Source organism: Vulpes lagopus, chromosome 6 (genome assembly GCF_018345385.1).
Source record: "Vulpes lagopus strain Blue_001 chromosome 6, ASM1834538v1, whole genome shotgun sequence".
Classification (NCBI taxonomy): domain Eukaryota; kingdom Metazoa; phylum Chordata; class Mammalia; order Carnivora; family Canidae; genus Vulpes; species Vulpes lagopus.
Window position 1 is genome coordinate 24,455,862 of NC_054829.1, and position 22,076 is coordinate 24,477,937.

At 43.3% G+C, this 22,076-nt stretch overlaps 1 protein-coding gene across 1 annotated transcript in view; it reads right to left on the reverse strand.

The window, feature by feature from the left end:
* IFT43 (intraflagellar transport 43) overlaps nucleotides 1-21,841 on the reverse strand; it is an 81,286-nt gene extending 59,445 nt beyond the window's left edge. The window contains exons 1-2 of the mRNA XM_041759944.1: nucleotides 21,725-21,841; nucleotides 18,531-18,620 (exon numbers count right to left, since the gene is read on the reverse strand). Of these exons, the coding sequence (XP_041615878.1) occupies nucleotides 18,531-18,620; nucleotides 21,725-21,778 (144 nt within the window). The 5' untranslated portion in view covers nucleotides 21,779-21,841. The remainder of the gene's footprint in view (nucleotides 1-18,530; nucleotides 18,621-21,724) is intronic.
* Between the last annotated feature and the right edge of the window lie 235 nt (nucleotides 21,842-22,076).

The window sequence follows — 22,076 nt, forward strand, 5'->3', positions numbered from 1 at the left end:
GATTGGACACCAAGTAATCTAGGTCCTAGTCCTGATTTTACCACTGACTAGTTCCATGATTCTGGATTTTCACTCAAGCTAGAAGGGATTCCTCTCAGTGCTATAATTTTGTGATCCTAAGAGTCTATTAATTATGGTATTTTCAATTCAAGGAGAAAGTATATAGGCTAATAGATATATATGATGATAGAACATTTATCATCGGTTTGAGCTGGTATGAAGGAGATGGAGACAAAGAGAAAAAGAGAAGACTAGGTACAGAGAAAAGTGAGAATAAGCAAAAAGACTTGGATCGATGGCAAATAAGCCAATCTAGGCAATGACAATCTAGTATGATATACTAATTCATAGCTAATGATAATAATACTAGCCAACATCCCTTGAGGGTTTGCTACATGTCATAGCTTTCGCAGGATAGCTCTACAGAATCCTCATGCCACCACACACCACATTCACCAATGAAGAAAATGAAACTGAGAGGTTGACTCACCTACAGTCATCCTGTTGGAAAGTCACAGAGCAAAGATTCAAGTCTAAGTCTCTGACACCAAAGCTTGGCACTCAATCAGGTGATACATGAATTCCTGGACATTAGATGCATGCCAGCTAGAATAGGCTTGAAAAGACAGAGGAGTTACAGAAAAGGCTGTCTGGGCTGAAACAAAAATTCCTAATAATGAGAGAGACTAGAATGACAAGGGTAAAGCTTGGGAAGACCAAACCAAAAGGACCATCTCCTTCCTTTACTTCCTAGGCACAAGGTAAGATGTTTCTGCTCATGACATTGTGTGTTCAATAAGATGGAAAGACCAGAAAGTAGCTTGGTCGAACCCTTACCTCTTTGGTGCAGTCAGCCGAAAGATGGGTTAAGGGTAAAGTCAGGATTAAGAAGCGATGCCAAAAATAAACTACACTGTCATTGAGCACTGGGCCAAACCATATTAAGATGAGTTCAATATAAATCTTCGTACTCAGAAAGTGGCTGTCTCACTGCATGTCACAAGATATGCTCCCCAGACCAACAGAGCAGTAGGTTGAAGAATGAGTAACTAAATATGGGGAGAAGGGAGTTTGCCAGAAAGAAGGAAAGGGGACAAGCCATAGTTTTAAAGGAGGAGTGGAGGGACAGGTTGCAGGGAAAGGAGGGAGAGTCCTGGTTTCAAATTCTAGGATCGTCACTTTCTGGCTGTGCAGACTTGAGCTAGTCATGTCTTCACTCAGCCTTCTTTTCCTCGTGTGAAACACAACAATGGTCCTGAGTTTCTTACAGATCCATTGTTAACACTAGAGACCATCTCTGGCACAGAGCACACAGTAAATGGTGGTGCTAGTGGCTGCCATACTATTTATCAGAATTCATAATGGTAATAAAATGCACACTTTGGAGCCAAGAATCTTGAATGCCTAGGGTTGAGACAACAGGAAGTCTCTGTCAGGCAAACACTGCAGAGACCTTTAGCTGGGGCTGCCTTGCACAAGTTTCCTTCCAAGGATCCAATTCTTACCTATTCCAGCCTCCCTGAAGACAGAGAAATTCTTTAAAGTTACCTGAATCAAGAAGAGGAAGCCACAGTTCTGCTGCTCACTGAGAAATAAATGTGATGCTTAGGACAATCACAGTGTCTGGCAATTACTCTGGTGGTGTCAAACTTCACCAAATATTCCCACATACCCTGTAATAAAAGACCCATATCCCATATCCCATATCTCAGTACACGGTCATCAAACTGCCCACTTCAAATGACTCATGAGTTGGGGCTGCCAGCAGTTTGCTGAAGTGGCTGATCCAAAGAGAACATATTTCGGCCTCAACAATCATTCTTAAAATTCACCCTGGATTTTTCCACCTTGGATGGTATCCTCTTAATCTCATTTCTGCCCCTCTGGGTCATCCTAAAGCAGCTGTTCCCTCTTCTTGGGTCTATACCTTCCAGACACTTATAAAGGAATGCCCCATTCCCCCATACTTTTTGCAGTCCAGCCAAAACAAACATTCCTTTCAACTTTCATCATAAATCAAAAGCAATACGTATCTGTCATTCTCTTAACTCCTCTCAGTTTGCTAAAATCTGTCTGGCATGTGTGAAGCCAGAAACGTGCATGATGTTGAGGGTGTAAATTCCCAGAACTCCAGAGGCAACCCCTCCTGGCACCTGTGACTTTGGATAAGAACAGTCTAGACTTGCTACCTCAACCAGATCCAGAGTAGAGTCATTTGGAGGAAGTTGAGAACAGAGGAGCAAGCTGTAACCTTTATGCCTTAAGAAACCTGATCTCTCACAAGATTCCTCAAAGGGCGATGATGGAAAAGAAAGGGAGGGAGCTTGAAAGAAGTATTAAACTGTGGGCTGGCGGTCCCCATCACAGAAGACCTAGAAAGAGCAATGCATGGCTCTACTCCTCGCTTGTCACCATGGTGAGATGCTGGATACCACAGGGCCCACGCTGCAGTTCTTTTTTATCCTGCCTCACTTGTGGAAGCAAGAGGAGAAGGTGCTAGCATATGCAAGATCATGTCCGGCAAGTTAGCACCCACACTTGACTCTACCCACCCCCAACATTGAGTAATTCAGTAATTACAAATTTTTTTTAAAAGATTCTAGAACTGATTTCCTGAACTTCAAAATTTCATGGGCTGTCAATATTTCAAAAGACAAAGTTTGTTTGTGGGGAGTAGGAGGTGGTTGATAGTACAGAATTAACAGTTTTTAGTTTTGTTAAGAATCTTTTTTAAAAAAAAAAAAAAACCATTTCCTCTCATCATTTCACTAAAGAAGAGACTTTTTCAATCTCCCCAGAGGAAGGATACAAACCAGGAGTTTGATTAAATTTAGTTTGTGAAAGACTTGCTACATTTGTTCTTGGTTTTCTCATGTTCGTAAAAACTTCCTCGTAAACTGTGCTTAAAACTTGCTATGTTCAATCTCTTATTCAGCTTGTCAGTTCAAGCCCAGCATTGATTTCTCAGGCTCTCATCCACACCCCCCCCCCCCCCCGCCCCGGCAATCCCCCTTTCTGGAAGCAGAAAGGCTGAAGGCCAGCCACTCTACTCCTCCCAGGTGATGGTGCCGAACACAACAGGCATGACCTAGGTAGTCACAATCTATACGTTTTGCTACTCAGTTTGAAGTTGTACAGAAAGACCTCCCTATCCTTCAAATAATCCACTGCCAACCTCCCCAACTTTAGAGGCCTTTCTAGATTAATTTTTCGGAGCACTCAGCACAATGTGTGCATGAATGGGCCCTGCCATCCTGGTGACTGTATCACAGTTCTCTGGGCCTCTTTCATACCCATGTTTCTGACCATTACTTCCAAGTGCACCACTGGGGTCAGAACACTTTCTGTCTCAGTAGCTAACGGACCCGAACACCCACATTAGTTATCTTAAAACGAAATCGACATAATCTGTTTCTGCAACAACCATTCTCATTCTTTTCTTGCCAACAGTACCACTTGGAAAAACAACCACAATAGATTCTGAAACAATTCAAAAGCAATTGGCAGGTTCTGGATTCCGTAATGGGAGAGCAGTTTGTATCCTACTAACATTCACACAGATAACAACTATGAACTCTGCATGAAATATATAAAACGACTATTCGAAGGCACAGGAGGGCAAACAAAAGCAGGCAGAAACTGGAGGGGACTTGACCCCTGAAAGACAAAAAAAAACTGTACTGGGTAAAAATCCATGTTGAAATGGATTTTCCCCTTGAGTGCACTCTTCAATCTGAGCAGCAACTGAAGCAGCTAGGACTCAAGCAGGAAGCTGCAGTTTTATTGGCTTGAGGACAAATTTGGGGGCTGCCAGAGTCACTAAAAATAGAAAGGGAGAAATCCTGGGAAGAAAGGAGCCCTAGATCTGCATTTAAACTCCCCTAAAATCCTTTAGGCTATACCTGAGCTGCATCGACAACCCCAGTGAAAAGCAACTGCTAAAGAGATAAAAAGAAAAAAAAAGTACAAAAAATTGCTGAGTAAAGATGAGACTGTGACTGCTACTCCCTGCAGGGGAAAGAAATAGAACTGAATTGCACCAGGTTGAAGGTACTTGGTATGTACCTTGAGTTTTCCATTGAAATCTCAAGTGAATAATACCTTCGGAGTAAAGACCGTGACCCAGGACTACAGGATTCACTCTAAGGCAACACCAAACTAGACCTGACCTATTAAAGCTTAAAAGCAAGTCTTCATATGTCAAGGTGCTCTGCAAATAATGAAACTGCCTACACTAAAGCAATAATAAACATTCTTCAGAGGACGGTAACATGATCCAGAGTTCCCGCAATGTATTAGCCACAAGATCCTGTGTACAAACAAAAACAACTGGACATGTGAAGAAACATGAAAATGTGACCTAAAATCAAAAGAAAAACCAACAAAAACTGACCCCAAGATGACCTAGGTATTGGAATTAACATCTAAAGGTTTTAAAGCACTATCATAACTATGTTCAAGGACTCTAAAGAAAAGATGATCAGAATGAGTGCACAAATGGGAGATCTAATAGAAGCGAACCATTAAAAAAAAAGGAAAGAAAAATAAATGGAAATTTAGAACTTACAAGTTCCATATCTGCGATAAAATGTTTAGTTTGATGACAGCAGAAGAAATAATTACTGAACTTGAAGACAGAAACAGAAAATATCTAGTTTGAAGGAAAAAAAAAGATAAAAGGGAAAAAATTAACAATGCTCTAGGGACAAAAAATATAGGACAAACCAATGAGACAATATCAAGCAGTTTAACACATTTGTGATTGGAGTCCCAGGAACAAGGAGAGAGAAAATGGGGTAAAGATATATTTGAAGAAATGGCCTAAAGTTTCCCAAACTTGGTGAAAAATACTGACTTACTGATCTAAGAACCTCACTAAATTCTAAGCAAATCACAGCTAGCCACATCACAGGCAACCTGCTGAAAACCAAAGAAGATAAAAAGGAAATCTTTAAAGCAGCAAGAGAGAGAGGAGAAAAGATTTACACAAAGGAGAACAATCCTCAGAAAACAATCAAGGCCAGAGGACAAAGGAATGAGGACCTTTAAAGTGCCGAAAGGAAAAAATTCTCAATCCAGAACTCTATGTGGATGGAAATATCCTTCAGAAACGAGAGTGAAATAAAAAATATTTTCAGACCAAGGAAATAGGCAGTGGTTCTTAGCAAATTCATACTATAAGAAATGCTAAGGGAAGTTCTTCAAGCTAAAGACAAATGATGCCAGATGGAAACCTAGTTCTACCAGGAAGAAATGAAGAACACCAGAGAGTGGTAAACATGTGGACAGATATAAGATTATCTTTTCCTCTTAATGTCTCTAAATGACAACTATTTAAAATGAAGCAACAGGTGGTACTGTGCAGTTTCTGAAGTAAATAATTTTAAAGTATGTGACATCACCAGCACACAGGATAACAGGGGTCAATTGACTTATGCTGCTTGCAAGGTTCTCACATTTTATGCGAAGGGCTATAATAGTAACTCCATGTAGCCAGGGATGAGTTACAGATGTATATTCTATTCCCTGGAACAACCACTAAAATAAGGTGTAAAAAACTATACCTAAAAAGCCAATGGAGAGACTAAAATGGAATATAAAAGCAACTGGCTAAACAGGCTAACATAATTCTCTATTATACTGGGTAAAGGCATGTGACCAAAAATGTTTCAGTCCATTGTCAATGACATTCAACATCAGTCAGTACCCGTTTCCTGTAAAATACCATTATTAAAAAAATATTTTACTATCGTTCTGCTCCCTCTTGGTAATTATTGACATGCTATGTAATGAGAAGAAATCTAGCCTAACTAATGATTTCAATGAGGCCTTCTGATCACAATCTTCTGGTTCCTAACCCACTGGGTATTCTTTATTCACAGCACACCATTTCCATCTCCTCACCTCTCCAAAATCTCAGCCTTCCCCCATGGAAGTCTTTTCTCTGGCAGTTCTTTCAAGTAGAGCCTATTCATTTTGTAAAACTCCACAAACCAGGACCCCGGGGGAGGCTCACTCCCCAAAGTTCCTCGAGACCATTAGTCTTCCAAATTTTTGTGGAACACTTCTCCTGAAACTCATATTGTTTGGCTGCATGGCCTCTCCTTCCTTCTTCATGTCCGTCACAACAACCGCACTGAGCAGACTGATAAAAAATTGGGGTGTTACTGATCCACAACTGCTCTAAGCAAAGTCAATGCTCCTATCAACAGTTCATCCAATGCTCAGCCTGGGAATTCCCTGACTCCTTAAACACCAATGACCTTGCTACTTATTCCAATATGTCATAACTAGAGCTGCTCCATCCCTGAAATATCCAGTCCCCTCCTTCTTTCAGCTGGATCCTCCCTGGTTCAGCCTCACTTACCTCCAATCTGTACTCCATACCAGCATGGGCTCCTAGCAGTTTCAGAGTATTCTAGACAGGGAAGGGATGCTATCAGGAGGCATTTTCTTTTTTTTTTTTTTTTAATTTTAAAATTTTATTGAAAACTATTTAATGCCTTATATTTTTATAATTTAGAAAATCTTTTTTTACCTTTAGAAATTTAGATCTTTCATCTTTCTTCTTAATTTTATTTTATTTTTTATTTTTTTAAATAAATTAATTTTTATTGGTGTTCAATTTACCAACATACAGAATAACACCCAGTGCTCATCCTGTCAAGTGTCCCCGTCAGTGCCCTGTGGGTGACGGGCAGGAGGCATTTTCTATGTAAGCGTTTCTTGTACACTGCCTAACAAGCTCTCCAAAGAAAGACATCTGAATCTCCATTGCTCTCATAAATTAGCTATGATTTATGATTTCTTTTCTCCTTATAAATAAGTATGTACTTTCATAGCTCATTTGGAGCCCATAATTCTGACTTATTTTTCTTAAATAAGGCCTTCAAACTATGTAAGTCTCAGGGTCCCCAAAACCTGGATCCATTCATGACCAATGCTTGCCAAAGTGCTCCTTATAAATTGCAAATTAAAAAAATAATAATAGGGGTGCCTGGGGGGCTCAGTGGGTTAAGCATCCGACTCTTGATTTCAGCTCAGCTCATGATTTCAGGGTTGAGGCTGAGGCCTGTGTCGCGCTCCACACTGGGCATGGAGCCTGCTTGGGATATTCTCTCTCTCTCCTCTCTCTCTGCCTCTGTCCCCTATCCCCTGCTTACACGTGCCCTCTCTCTAAAATTAATTAATTAATTAATTAATTAATTAATAATAACAATAAAAAGCAAACTTGATCGTAGCTCTTCTGTTTAAAATCCTCATGCACTGGGACGCCTGGGTGGCTCAGCAGTTGAGTATCTGCCTGCCTTTGACTCAGGTCGTGATCCTGAGGTCCAGGGATGGAGTCCTGCATCTCCAGCTCCCTGCATGGAGCCTGCTTCTCCCTCTGCCTATGTCTCGGCCTCTCTGTCTCTGTGTCTCTCATGAATTAGTAAATAAATAAAATCTTTTAAAAAAATTAAAAAAGAGGGGATCCCTGGGTGGCGCAGCGGTTTGGCGCCTGCCTTTGGCCCAGGGCGCGATCCTGGAGACCCGGGATCGAATCCCACATTAGGCTCCCAGTGCATGGAGCCTGCTTCTCCCTCTGCCTGTGTCTCTGCCTCTCTCTCTCTCTCTCTCTCTGTGTGTGTGTGTGACTATCATAAATAAATAAAAATTAAAAAAAAAAATTAAAAAAGAAATCCTCACGTATTTGCATCTGGAAATCATGAAAGGTCTGTGAGCTACCCACAGGAATGAGAAGTTTTTCCAGTATGTTCTTAGATGTTCCAGTCCTGATGACTCCCACATCAGTTATCACTAGGTTTCAACTTTTTCTCTTAAGCTCCAGACCACATTTTCAACTGTTTACTTGACAAGACCTCTTTGAAAATCCTGAGGGCAACTCAAATTCAACACGCCCTGAACTGAAACTACAATCCCTTCTTGCTTCCCCCACGACTGAGACTCTTAAACCCTCAGTCTCAAAGTTATCAGTATCTATTCAGTCATGCTCACTACATGCAGGGTGAACTCCAGACTGTCCTTGCTCTTGCCTCCAACAACCAATCTGCTCCCACATCCTATCTGTCTTCTCTCAAAAATTTCTCTGGGCACTGACCTCTTCTTTTCACTCGCTTGGCCAGGTTTGAGTTAACTGTTTCCCAAAGTAAGGTACATAAGCCACCATAAGCAAGACAGATGGGACAAAGACATACCTTTTCAAAACAGCCATGCATTTTCATGTGAAATCTCAGAGACCATCCTATTGCTAAATCCAACAGATTCTGCTCAGGCCTTCTTAGTGACATAAAATACTCCTGACCCCTCCTCCCTCCTTACGTTGGTTCCCGGACCCCACAGGTGCCTGCGTTTCCCCTCCCCACTCTGGCAGGTCCTCCTCCTCAACTCCTTTTTGTGAGACATTCTTTGGCTGTGTGTTCCTTAAACATGGATGTTCCTTTGATTCTGTCCAAGGGCCTGTTCTCTTCTTATTCTATAAACTCTCCCTTAACAGAGCTGGGCTTCTATTTACCACCTCAATACTGACTCCCAAATCTCTACTTCCAGCTCAGAGCCCAGTCCAGAGCATGCACTCCAGCAAAGCTTCTTGGACGTCTCCAGCTCTCTCAAGTTAACCTGTCTCTACACTGAACGTAACATCCCCCCTCACCTGTCCGTCATTCACTGGACAAGTACCTTACTGAGGACCTACAAAGTGACAGGCTCAGGCGGAGCAGAACAGGCACTTCTAGAGCTTGCAATTAGTGAGGGACAAGGACATATATAATTATACAAAAATAATTACAAACTGCAGATGAAATGATAGAAAAAGTTTAAAAAAAAAAGCTACAGAGTATAATAAGGAGAGGTAATGAGAAGGGTAATATTCTTATTTAAAAAGGAGTGATACTGGGATGCCTGGGTGGCTCAACGGTTGGGCACCTGCCTTCAGCTCAGGTCGTGATCCCAGGACCCAGGATCAAGTCCCACATCGGGCTCCCTGCGAGGAGCCTGCTTCTCCCTCTGCCTATGTCTCTGCCTCTCTCTCTCTCTCAGTCTGTGTCTCTCATGAATAAATAAATAAATCTTAAAAAAAAAAAAAAGGAGTGATATTCATGCTGAACCAAGTAGAGAAGAGAAGTAGGGGTCAGCCCAGGCAAGACCAGGGATGAATATTCTAGGGATCCACTCCAGTCCTGTCCATTCTATTGAACTATAGTATTCTAGGGAACTAGAATAAGTAGGGAACTTCATAAGCAAAGTGAAACTCTATGAAGCTACAGTAGGGTGGCAGGTGTGAAATGAGGAGGGAGATGTAGGCAAGTACCAAATCATACAGGTTCAGGTAAGGATCAGGATTTTTTTTTTCTTTTTTTTAGTGAGCTCTCCAATGTGGGGCTTGAACTCATGATCCCCAAGATTGAGAGTGGCATGTTTTACTGAGTGAGCCAGTCAGGCACCCTTAGGATTTTTTTTAATCCTAAATACAATGGGAATCTATTAAAGGGTTTTGAGTATGAAATGAATGATGCACATTTTTATTAGACCACTCTAGCTGAGCTGTAGGATGGCAGAAACAAAACAGAAGAGTCCAGTCATAGGCAAACTGCTACAGTTCAGGTAAGTTATTAGTGGCTTAAACCAGTTTGCCAATTCTTGATACTTTTTTCCCTAATAGGATGGTATTTATAGCCATAGATTCTGAAAAATCTTTGCTCTGGGACTCTTGTCTGAATATGTCAATTCTCATTACAACAAAAGTATCATTATCATGAAAATTTTCACATACCAAAAAAAAAAAAAAAAAAAAAAGATCTCTGAACAAAAGCCAGTATTCTACTTATTCCAAACAGGAGTCATACCAAATTTTGACGTTACAACAGAATCTGAAGTCTCTTGAATTGGGTCATAAGTAGGTACGATCTGTGTTGTTAAATCACATGTATGTTCTTTTAATACCAATTAAGAATGCTGAGCTGCAGGCTTTCATCCTCCTGAGACAATGTAATAGCAATCTGTCATAGCCACCAATGTGGCTTGTATCACTGATCCATGTACATATATTTTTATTAAACATCTAGCATATATACTTATAATAGCAGAATTTGGAATACTTAGTCTCTTATTTTGTGAAATTAAAGGACATGTTCTAAATCCTATCAGATCACGACTAATTCAATGTTACTTCCTTTTTTTAAAAAAAAAAAAAAAGAGATTTTATTTATTTATTCATGAGAGACAGAGAGAAAGAGGCAGAGACACAGCAGAGGAGAAGCAGGCTCCATGCAGGGAGCCCAATGAGGGACTCGATCCCAGGACTCCAGGATCATGCCCTGGGCTGAAGGCAGGTGCTAAAGCCACCCAGGGATCCCCTCAATGTTACTTCCATAATGGGCAGATTTCTCTCCAGGGTTCCTAGGATCTATATATAGCTCATATAAAGAATATATATATGTATATATATTAAAGAATATATAGTGTGTATATATATATACACACACACGTATATATTTGTATCTATATATGAGAACAACAATCTACATACAGAGAAATTCTCAGAGGAAACTAAGAATTTTCAAGATACAAATGAAGTGTGAACACTGTAAACTACTAGTCTACTGAGCATGTCCTTATAAAGAATAAGCCACCGGGCAGCCCCGGTGGCTCAGCGGTTTAGCACCACCTTCAGTCCAGGGCATGATCCTGGAGACCTGGGGTCCCATGTCCGGCTCCCTGCAAGGAGCCTGCTCCTCCCTCTGCCTGTGTCTCAGCCTCTCTCTCTCTCTCTTTCTCTCTCTCTGTGTGTCTCTCATGAATAAATAAATAAAATCTTAAAAAAAAAAAAAAAGATAAGCCAGGAGAGCTACAAGTCAGCAATACTGTAGTTGGCACACCTTTGAATTTTTCTTGACCAGTAAACATAAACACATACAGTGGAGTGTAATGGCTGCACTGAAGATTCATCAATGAAAGGCTAGAAAACCACAGAAAGGTCAGTCGAATATATATATTATCACAATATTACCAATTATTTTAGTGTCATGTAAAAAACATTGGCCTCATATTGTTCATTTGTCAAAAAATACAAGGGAGCTAGTTTTAGAATATTTGAAAACCGTTTCATTGCTTGCAAAAGTCATTTCCAACCATTGCTCCATCACTGGTAGGGTCAACTGCTCCTCTAAGAAACCTGGCAATGCCATGCTTTCTCCCTTACCTCCATGACTTGGCATATGCTCATCCCTCCACTTGGGAGTATAATTTTCTCTGCCCCTTCCCTGGGCTCACATCTACTCATCCTTGAAGTCTCACCTCAAGCATGATTTTTTCCTCGACAATCTTTCTGGATGTCCCCCAGAATAAAAAAGGCTCAATGTAGGTATTCCTGTATTTTTCTGTGTTCACCCCGATCTGGCACTTACTTCTCTGCAGCCTCCAGATCAAAGTTCTGAGAGGAGAGGGAGAATGTCGGGTTTATTACTATATTGCCAGCTCCAAGCACAATGTCTGGCATGTAGAAAATTCTCAAGCCAGTTTCACAAGCGAATGAATGAAAAAATTAATAGATATTACCTTCTGCTCAAAGGTAACTGAAGTCACCAAGGTCACTCTTGCCCTCCTCATTTTCTACCCATATTTCCCCAGAATGACAGAATTATATAAACCAGCAATTAAAGATTATTCTTTGGAAAGACTGACAACCTCTACATAGAAGGTTGGGTTTTGGAAAGAAGAAAGAGACTAGCAGATAACTGGTCTGTTGCAGAGGGAGAAGTGTCACTAGGGGAAACAAATAAAATAGGTCTCAAGTGGCACAAAGAATTCTCACCAAAAGGGCTCCTTGTCCAAATGTTTCTGGTCCTAAGGGCCAGTTAGTTCTAAGATATATGAATACCTCCATTATCTTGAACAGAATTGCAATTGAAACTAACTGGATAATACCTTATCCATGACATGGATAAACAGTAATAACATATGCCAGGCACTATTGGAAGAGCTTTATACATTTTCTTATTTAATCTTCCAACAACACTAATAGATAGCTACTACTGTTATCTCCATGTGATCTGTTGAGCTGAGGAACCAGGCTTAGGATCGGTAAGGAACTTGCCTAGGGTATATACCTAATGTTTGGCAGAGGGGGGTATTAAAGACAAGATGATAATCCTGTCTACTTCTCAGGTTCTGCAGATCACAAGAACAATAGCTAATGTGGGGCACTGGGCTAAACTCTACAAATATTTCTCACCTAACCCTGTCCACGGGTGTCAAAGAGGACCTTCAAGTGCTGTTCAAGCACCACCTTTCAATCTGGGACCTGCTGAAGTTCAGCAAGGGTGACTCTCCCTGCCTTTACAGATAGCAAAATGAGTCATAAGCTGTCCAAGCGTGTCGTGCTAGGACAATGAAAGAGCCAGGCGCTAGAAGAGAATCTCAGGATGCTATTTCCAATGGCAGGCTCTACCCTCAGTTGACATTCCCTCCCACACAGTGGCGGCCCTAGGGATAGTGAGTGATGTGCATCGCCCACCCTAAGAGAGAGTTCAAAACTGAAGCATGCAAAGCACGACATAAATATGAAGTGTGGAAAACACATTCCTCACAAACAGTTCTACATCAAATTCCCTGCATCCCTACTCAACGACGTTATCAGAAGCATCATTCAACCCAGCCCATTGGAGTGCGCCTACGAAAAAGGCTGAAAAATGTGACCAATCAGGGAAGTTATTTTTGTGAGAAAGAAGAAAAATGTCACCAAAAAGGGTCAGCAGATAACCCTATGGGGCTGAAAATAGCTGCCTGGTTGGCAGAGTAGTCAGGGAACAGGCGGAGGGCGAGAGACGTCATGCAAAGTGCCGAGGGAGCTCCAGCTGAGTGAAGCTGCTGAGGGATGAGGAAATTGGCCTAATTTGGGAACATGAGCCCAACAGCATTGCTCAGATTCCTGCGAGAGAATCTGGCTAACTTTCAGTTCTGCGTCCTAGGAGGAACACTGAAGGGATTGGGGGGGGGGGGGGGGGTTGGAGAGAAAGGGAACAGCTGTGACTCAAACATTTCTCCAGACAAGTGGACGAACAAGGGTCATCAAGTGAGAACCTACTCCTGCTCCAGAAGGATTCCAAAGGAGTAACCCAAAAGCCTGTCTGTTCTTCTCCAAAAGCCTTTCTCCGCTGGGAGGTGTGTGTGTCTACCAACCTAGCAGGAGTCACAGAGACTAGATTAGAGTCAGAAATGAGCTCAGTGACACTGGACCAGTCATCCAACCCCTCAAAATCTCAGTGTCTTCATAGCTGAAATAAGGTAAGAGGAGTACCCATGTCCAGAGCTACCATGAGGCTTACCCAGGACACTGCATGCAGTTAACAGATGGATAGCAATCAGGCCAACATAAGCCAAAATTATTAAAAAGACAGTCTCCAAACTAAAAGTTAAGCCATGAAGAGGAGGAGAAGTGCTTATCCCAAGATAGGCCAGACCTAAACAAGTTTTGTCCGAGATTACTTTTCGCCAATCCCATTATATGGTAGTGTAACTTTTATGGTCTTTTCCTGAAGGAGCTGTGTAAGAGCAGAATCATTTGAATCAACAGAAGGTGAAAAATCAAGCAGAGAAATTCAGTTTGATTCTCAGAGCTGCCCAGACCAGAGAAAGTTCTACACTGCAGACATGTAGATACCCGTCATGGAACTACTTCTCGATAAAATTCTCAGTAACCCACAATACCAACCTAAACTGCCAGCTGAACTCTGCATCCAGTAATCTGAGCCTGATTTGTGACAAGCAGCCCCCAAACCCCAAAAAGCAGAAGACTGCAGTCATAAACTTTCTTAATGCTTGTCCTTTCTTGAGATTCCTGTGAGCCGGAGACTGTGCTATGACACTTTACGTGCATTACCTAACTTCGTTAGGACAACCCGAAAGAAGCAGGTACAACTCTAATCAACTCTGAGCTAGTGAAACTACATGGAGAGCTCATCTCTCAGGTTACTCAGTAGATAGTTGGAGCTAGTAGATAGTTGGATAGTACTAGATAGTTGGAGCTCTTCCAAATTATTTGAAATTTACAGGATGACCAGGCAAATAAAGAGACATTCCCTCTCCTCTTAGAGAAGGAGGAAACATTTAACCACTTGGGAAGTGAGCCAAAGGTCAAGGCAAAGAGCCCCAAGAGGTTACAGAGAAAAGGGGCAGAAGGAAAAGATCCAGAAGAGTTGGCAAAGGCAACTCAGTCCGGTATCCTGGAATTTCAAGGTATATAATTTTTCACTGATCTCTCTGCACAACTTTAAATGAGAACTCTGGAGAAGAATGTGGATTTTTTGTTGTTACTACTAAAAATAATTCTTCCCTGTCATACCTAAATCTATGATAAAAACCTTTATATGAATTCTATTTTTATTTTTTAATTTTTTAAAAGTAATTCTTTTTTTAAGATTTTATTTATTTATGATAGACATAGAGAGAGAGAGAGAGGCAGAGACACAGGCAGAGGGAGAGGCAGGCTCCATGCAGGGAGCCTGACGTGGGACTCGATCCCGGGACTCCAGGATCGCGCCCTGGGCCAAAGGCAGGCGCTAAACCTGCTGAGCCACCCAGGGATCCCCTGAATTCTATTTTTAAAAAAATTATGGCACGTCGGTTGCAAGTTGCCTACTACCTGACAGCCTTTCTCCCTGACCCAAAACCCCAATGTTATGGCTGTGGCAACACACCTTGTTGAAAGGTCCCTCAAACCTTAAGGCAGGTTTTAAGAGCCAGTTCTGACCAACAAAATGTAACTAGAAGTCTCCGTGGTGAGGTCTCTGACTACTGTTTTCCTCATAAGAAGGAACAAACATAGTGGACATGCACTTTGAACTCTTCAACTATTGCCCCTCTTCCTGCCTAGAATGCAGATCTGATCTCTGGGGAACAACCAGCCATCTTGCAGCCATGGGAGCAAGTCACAGGCTCCAGACGGTGGAGCAGGAGGCGAGAAGGGGCCAGGGTAATGCAGGATGTTGCCCAGTGACTACACCTGCCCTGCTCTGCCCTCCATTGGACTTCTTGCTATTAGAAAAATCATGCCCAGGGCGCCTGGGAGGCTCAGTCCGTTGGGCGTCTGACTCTTGGTTTGGCCTCAATCTCAGGGTTGTGAGACTGAGCCCCATGATGGGCTCAGCGAAGAGTCTGCTTGAGACCCTCTCTCTCTCTCCTTCTGCGCCTACCCTGCCTGTCCTCGCTCACATGAGCTCTCTTTCTAAAAAATAAATCCTAAAAAAAAATAATAATAATAAAGTTGGGGGAATGAAAGAGGTTGAATAACCTCTTAAGTCCTAGGGTTCATGTGTGGCCAAGCCAGGATTTCAATCCAGGCGTGGATGACCCCAAGGCCTGTGCTCTTATCCACTCTTCATAAGGAATGCTCACTGCACCCAGAAAAACATAAAAACTGCCTTGGATCACTACTAGTCTACCTATGGAACATGAGTCAGATCCTCCGAAGAGACTTCCAAGTCAGTTTGACAAGAGATCAGGCTCCCGTCCTCCTATGTGACTGCCCTTTAATAAAAATGGCAAAGCACTGTCCAATCATCACCTATTCACTAGTTTACTGAACAAACACACGTGTGTGCAGTGCTTTTCAGTTTACTGAAGCACTGTCAAAGGCACCTCTCTCTGAATCCCCACATCAACCTGGTGGTGTTGTTACCATCCCTTGACAGACAGTGAAATAGGGGATTAGAGAGATTAGTAGACTTGTTCAAGATCCAGGCAATTAGCAGAGCCAGGTCTCAAGCAAGCCCCGGTTTTCTGGTGCCAAGCCCTGTGTTCTCTCTACTCCAGCAGACTGCCTCTCTGCTTCCTCCACCAGAACGCCCAACCACACCACCTTGCCTCAAAACAAACATTCCTACTTAATTCTACAGATATTCTACTGTATGTCTGACAGCCCCCAGGTACTATGTTTACATTTTCATGGGTGGCTTCACCCTAGAATATAGTTAGCAAGAGGACAAATATAAATACATCAGGTCATACACTCAGAATTGGAATGTAAATGGGCACACACAAAAGTCTCGGGATCTAATTTTAGAAAGAAACAGCCGAAAAGTCCCACACAGTGCAGTGAGCATCTGGCCCCGGGGGAGGTTGCCCACACCACTTTAAACCTCAATCAACCCAGGGAAAGAAGGAATCTTGAAATTCTGACTGGCATGTCACTGTCAGAGGCACCAACTGGGTGAAGAACAGAATGACTTTTCAGCATGTTCTCCCAGGAAAATGATAAAGCCCAGAGGTAAATGTCGGGCATTCCAGAAAGGCTGAAATCCTTAAAAGTTCATCGCAGTCTATGACTCGGAAGTTAGCTACTCACAGTACTGACTCTCTCCTGGGAGCCAAAGGGAAGGTGATGGGTAGGTGAACAATGCCTAGAAGCTGACCCAACCTAGAAGCTGATTTGGTGTGGGGGTTTCACAGGGCCTCAGGACCATCACATCATTCCAGGATATCCCAGCCCACCACAAGGCCATCACCTAACCCCTACAGGTGGCTGAAACCTCCTTTACAATTATAAGATGTGTGAGTAGTCTTTCTGGCTGCCAGTGACCACAGGAATCTAAGTTCCATTATGACAGGAGATTTTTGCTTCTTTTGTTCACTGAAATATGCCAACTCTCTGCAGTGGTGCCCGGCACAGAGTAACCTTCAATAACCACTTGTTGAACGAATGACTGAAAGATTTGCTATTGGGATGGATCTTCCTATGTCTGCAGTCTAAAGTGGCCAGAGGCCAAGAGGAGACTTCCATTAACCTAGTTTGCTCTCAGAAGACATACACTACTGCAGTTCAAGCTCCCTGAGGCCCAGGGTTGGGTAGGATATGTGTTCTTTCACCATCTTCTTACATTATACCACCGTCCCCCTTAACTGGGCCTCCAGTGCACCACTACCTACCCATCCCCCATCCTGCAACACTCTTCCCCAGCCTGTGATGGCCCTCATTGCACATCGTGTACTTCACCCCTGACCCCGTGCTGTCAGCTGCATGCCTGTGCTAGGTACTGTGAGTGACAGGCTGCCTCCCAAAAACTCACCTCTTACAAGGGAGTCAGTCATGGAAACAATTAGAGTACAATGTAATAAGCACTATAATATATGGGCAGTGGCCAAAGTCATACATGGACAACCCTCAGGCCTAATCCAGCTCTTCTGGATGATTTGATTGTTATACTTAGTTGCTAACCTGTAAAAATGTGTTGCTTTCTCATAAAATTTTAGATTGCCAGCATCTCTCAGAAAATCAGAGGATCTGGCAATACTGGGCCTGTATTCCCCACAGCATCAGTCAGCTTTAGCTAGATAGTGGTTACCTCTTTACAGGGGACATGTGACCTCTGGTTCCTTCAGTCCAACTCCCAGACTCTCCCTCTGTCTCCAGGCAATGAGGCCAAGGGTCAGCCACCAGCTCCTCTGTGCTGGCATGACTATTATCTGAAAGTAATGATTCCCTGCACCCACATTTCTACAGTAAGTGAGAAAGTAAAAGATAAATTTAAAAACCATGTGGAATGCTTACAGAAATGCTGGAGTACTTACTTTCTACGCAAAAGAAAGTGAATAATATTCCTACCTATGCGATACATAAGTAAGTGTCCCTATGTATTGTCCCCAGCATGCTTTGCTTATGCACCTGCCTAGCTCCTTAGGCTTCTCAGTGTAGATCCCCTCATCTATTTTACACCTACCATGGCCAATGAACTAGGTAACTGAGAAGCCGTGTCCTGCTATGTGGGAACTCACTGTCTAGTGGGGCCGACAGATACATAAAAAAAAAATTAGTGTGCAATGTGAGAACATATAGATGTCCTGTAAGACACGCTATGAGCACCAAGGAGAAGGGTCCCTAAGGTAGCCCAGGGAAGTCAGGAAGAGCTGACAGACGAATTATCCTAAAACTGACTCTTGAAAAGAGTAAAATTTGTTCAAATGGACAGGAAGGTGCAAAGGGGCTGTGAGTAAACTGCCAAAAAGAGTGCCCTGGCATTTAAAGCGTTGCTCATCAGGATTACCCACCCTCCACGGAGCAACTGGATAAATTCCCACAATTCCAGGCCACTCAGAAAAGTTTCCAGGAAAGCGAGGCCAGGACTAATCCCCTTCCTGCCTGAAAACTGTAGCAAGTGCAGGTCACCACTGAGAGCAAACGTCCAGCTGTGTAATCCAACCTTACGTCACCAGCATGCCTCACTGGCATCTATTCGGCAGAAATAAAAACCTGGATTTCCACTGGATTTTCAAACTTCCCAGTCCCCTGCTTCAGCGAACTTAAGAATGTTCTTCACTGAGAACATAAAGCAATGCACAGAAACTATTCTGGCATCAAAGGAAAAACGTTCCTCTTTCATTTCTTGCTAATAGGACAAACGCCAAGAAAGGGAATTCCCAAATCAAGATAGGAGGAAGGGCTGCCATTATAGAGAAGAAATATGGAATATCAAATCCTTGCTCATTAAGTAATTACTAACTCTTGGAAAACTTTTTTTTTTTTTTTAAATACTCACCTCTCCAGTCAGAATTGAAGAGTTCTTGCCACTGAGGTGATTCTCAACTTGAGCTGATTCCTGTTGAGCTCGGCGACCCATCCTGGGCCCCTGTAAGGAGAGATGAGGAGCACTGCTGACCTAAACATCTTTGAGCCACTATGAGGATGGGAATTCTGGGAAGGTAAGCAAGGACAGGATTTATGATGACATGGAGGAGGATGGGATTTGAGTAAGTTGAATCTATTTTTCAAAAATGCTCCACACACTTAATACAAAGCACCTGACACCATTTCTATTTGCTAGGAAAACATAAAATTCCTGGATTAATTATCACACGTTTCTCTTTTAACTGCCATAGATCTTTCCTACCCAAAGAAATGCACGCAGACATTCCTTTAGAATGAACAGAGACCTCATGCCAAAGCTCAGGGAACGTGGTAAAGGCTCTCATGTTCCTATGCAGGATTCTAGAAAGGCCTCATTTCAAAGCTGCAGCTTGGCATGAAATTGTTATTAAAAAGGCTTTTTCAGGGAAAGAATTCCTAAAATGCATGGCAACTAGTACTAGAGAAATATAGACAGCATTTGCTTTGACGTATATACTAACTGCACGTGTGCATCTAAATAGCAAAGGAAATCTTTTACAAGAATTTTGAGACATCAGCTTCCGAAATCAGAACACTTTAAATTCTGAGTCATCAAACGAACCATCTGCAGGTGTTTCCCAAAGCCTTCCTGGGGTAGAGGCTCTGTGTCTCAAATGCTTCCCAGCACAGAAACAAAACTTTATTTAGGCAGACTAGTGGATGCTGAAATATTTCTATTTTCATATGTTGGCTTTTCTAAAACCAGCAGTAATATAAGCCCTTTTAGATCTCATTGGATGTGGCTTCCCTGGATTCTCACAGGGACTAGGACTGAGGCCATTTCACAAATCTGGAAAGCAGGGCCCAAGAAGGCAGGTAAGTGGCAGACGTAAATTGAAGAGCAAAATCTTCTGCCTTCAGATCCTCAGTTCTTTCCACTATCTCAGGCTGGAGTTTCAGTTTTCAGATGTTCTAAGAACCGCCTGCACCAACACACTGAGAGGGGTTACACGTGGGTTGCCTAAAAACCCCTATGTACTGCTTACTTTTCCAATTCTTATCAATAATTTAGGTTCCAGGGATGACGGAAACCATCTTTCTGAGCAGCCACCCATTTTCTTCCCAAGGCAGATAATTCCGCCCGTTTGGCTATCACTCTTTCCCCTTTATCCGAATATTTAGTATCAGAACATGGCATACTACGTGTAGTTGTGCCAAAACAAAAATCCAATGATCTTGTCTCTAAATGCAGTTTACAGATGGTTTCTCTAATAACTGTTAAGCATTTTAAGGTTTTAAGCTTTTTGAAGATCCTGCCTAAATCCACAGGAATGACCTGTAGCAAAACTACTTTACTATATTTAAATGTACATCTACTGTAAATGTAGAGTCTGTTGATTGTCCATCTTCCCCCGCTGGATTGTAAGCCCTCCGAGGACAAGGACTTTGCTGCTTGTTGTTGCTGTTTAAGACTTTATTTTTTCTAAATAATTTCTATACCCAACGTGAGGCCTGAGATCAAGGGTCGCATGCTCCAGACTGAGACAGCCAGGGACCCCTGTGGGGTTTTTTTGTTTGTTTGTTTTCACTGCTATAGCTCCAGCACCTAACACGGTGCCTGATACACAGTGAGAACTCAGTAAGTATTTGTTGAAAGCATGAATGCATAACTACATTCTCAGAGACTAAAACAAGTTCACATATCAGAAAGACCCAGTAACCTGATACTCCATTTGGTCAGTCAAGCAACCTGCTTTACCCTAGAACACTATATTCTTGCCTCCAGGATCTTGGAGGACGGCTGATGTTACCAGGGCCCTTCAAAAGCACTTAGAGTCTCCGTAGCAGAAAGTAAAAACCTGCTGCGTGCCCCAATCTTCCAGGGACTGTGATCTTGACAAAATTTTAAAGGTAAGAAAGGCTTGATGCTGGGGATCCCCGTGTGGCTCAGCAGTTTAGAGCCTGCCTTTGGCCTGGGGCGTGATCCTGGAGTCCCAGGATCGAATCCCACATTGGGCTCCCTCCATGGAGCCTGCTCCTCCCTCTGCCTCTGTGTGTGTGTGTGTGTGTGTGTGTGTGTGTGTCTCATTGATAAATAAATAAAATCGAAAGAAAGAAAGAAAGAAAGAAAGAAAGAAAGAAAGAAAGAAAAAGAGGAAGAAAGAAAAAGAAAGAAAAGAAAGAAAGAAAGAAAGAAAGAAAGAGGCTGGATGGGATGGTAATGGAGCTCAACAACATTAAGCCTGGGTCTTGAAGCTAGATCAAGGATCTACTGACAATGTACATAAGTGGGCAAATCACAGCCTCAGAAGCCACAGCAGCTAACTTCTAAGAACCTAGCACGTGCCAGGCACTGTATTAAATGCCTCCCATACACTACTCCATTTCACCTTCACCGAAGCACTTTGAAGTAGATAACATCTCCATTCTAGAGATAAGGAAACCGAGGTTGGGGAGGTTCGTTTAATATTTGAAACTTGAGTACAGTTGACACACGATGTTAACTTTTTTTTTTTTTAACCCCAGTAAGCAGCTTCACACTCCATTTGACCTCCAGGCCCCCCAGCACCTGGCCACTCCTCCACGCTATAAACCCTAAATCATAAACCTAAGGTCACGCCCCCCCCCCACCCCGTGGGAACTGCGGGCAAGAAGAGGCCCTGCCAGCCGGCCTGCCAGCCTGCCTTCCCTGCGTAAAACGCTGCGGTTCTGACATGAACTTCCGGCACGAGAAATGTGAGGGGGAAGCCTTAGGGTGGGTGCAAGCGCGACCCTGGCCAGGGCGCCCCCGGGCAGCCCCCCATACGCTCCTTCTAGGTGTGCTAGCACTGGGGGCTCTAAGAGCGGGGCCTGGCTGGAGGCTCAGAGGCCGGCAGGGGCAGGTCCTGTCTTCCTGCTTTTAGAGAAGTTCAGGGAGAGCAAACCCCAGGCCCGCGGCGGCGGAGCCCACCGCCCCCGGGGGCGGGGCAGCTGCCGCCGCCTCTTCCCGGGCCTCACCCCGCGCCCGCCCGCCCGCTGCGGCCACTGGGGACACGCCAGGCCGGGGCGCCCCCGGGAAGCCGGGCGGCCAGCTCGCTCCTCCCCACCCGCCAAATCCCAGCCCCCGGCCCCCAAGGCGGTCCTCACGGAGGTGGTCGAGCCGCGACGCCGCTCCCCGCCGAGGTCCAGCAGGTCCTCCATCTCCGCGGCCGCCTGACGTCATTTCCTGGAAACCCGGCGGCCCGGTCGCGTCCCTGGCGACGGCTCCGCCCCCTTTATCTCCATATTTAAAGGATCCGCGACATTATTCCTGGATTCTGTGCAGCCACCTTTGAATTTAAACCCAAAACTTTCCTAAACTGCCTTGTCTGACTTCTGTTAAATTCCGCTAAGGCCGCTCCTAGGGGACAGTGAAAAAAAAAAATATTAGCCTTTAGGAACTATCTGCATTTGTAGCTCTTTCTAAATATGTGTTAATTAAGAACAAAGCACTACCAGT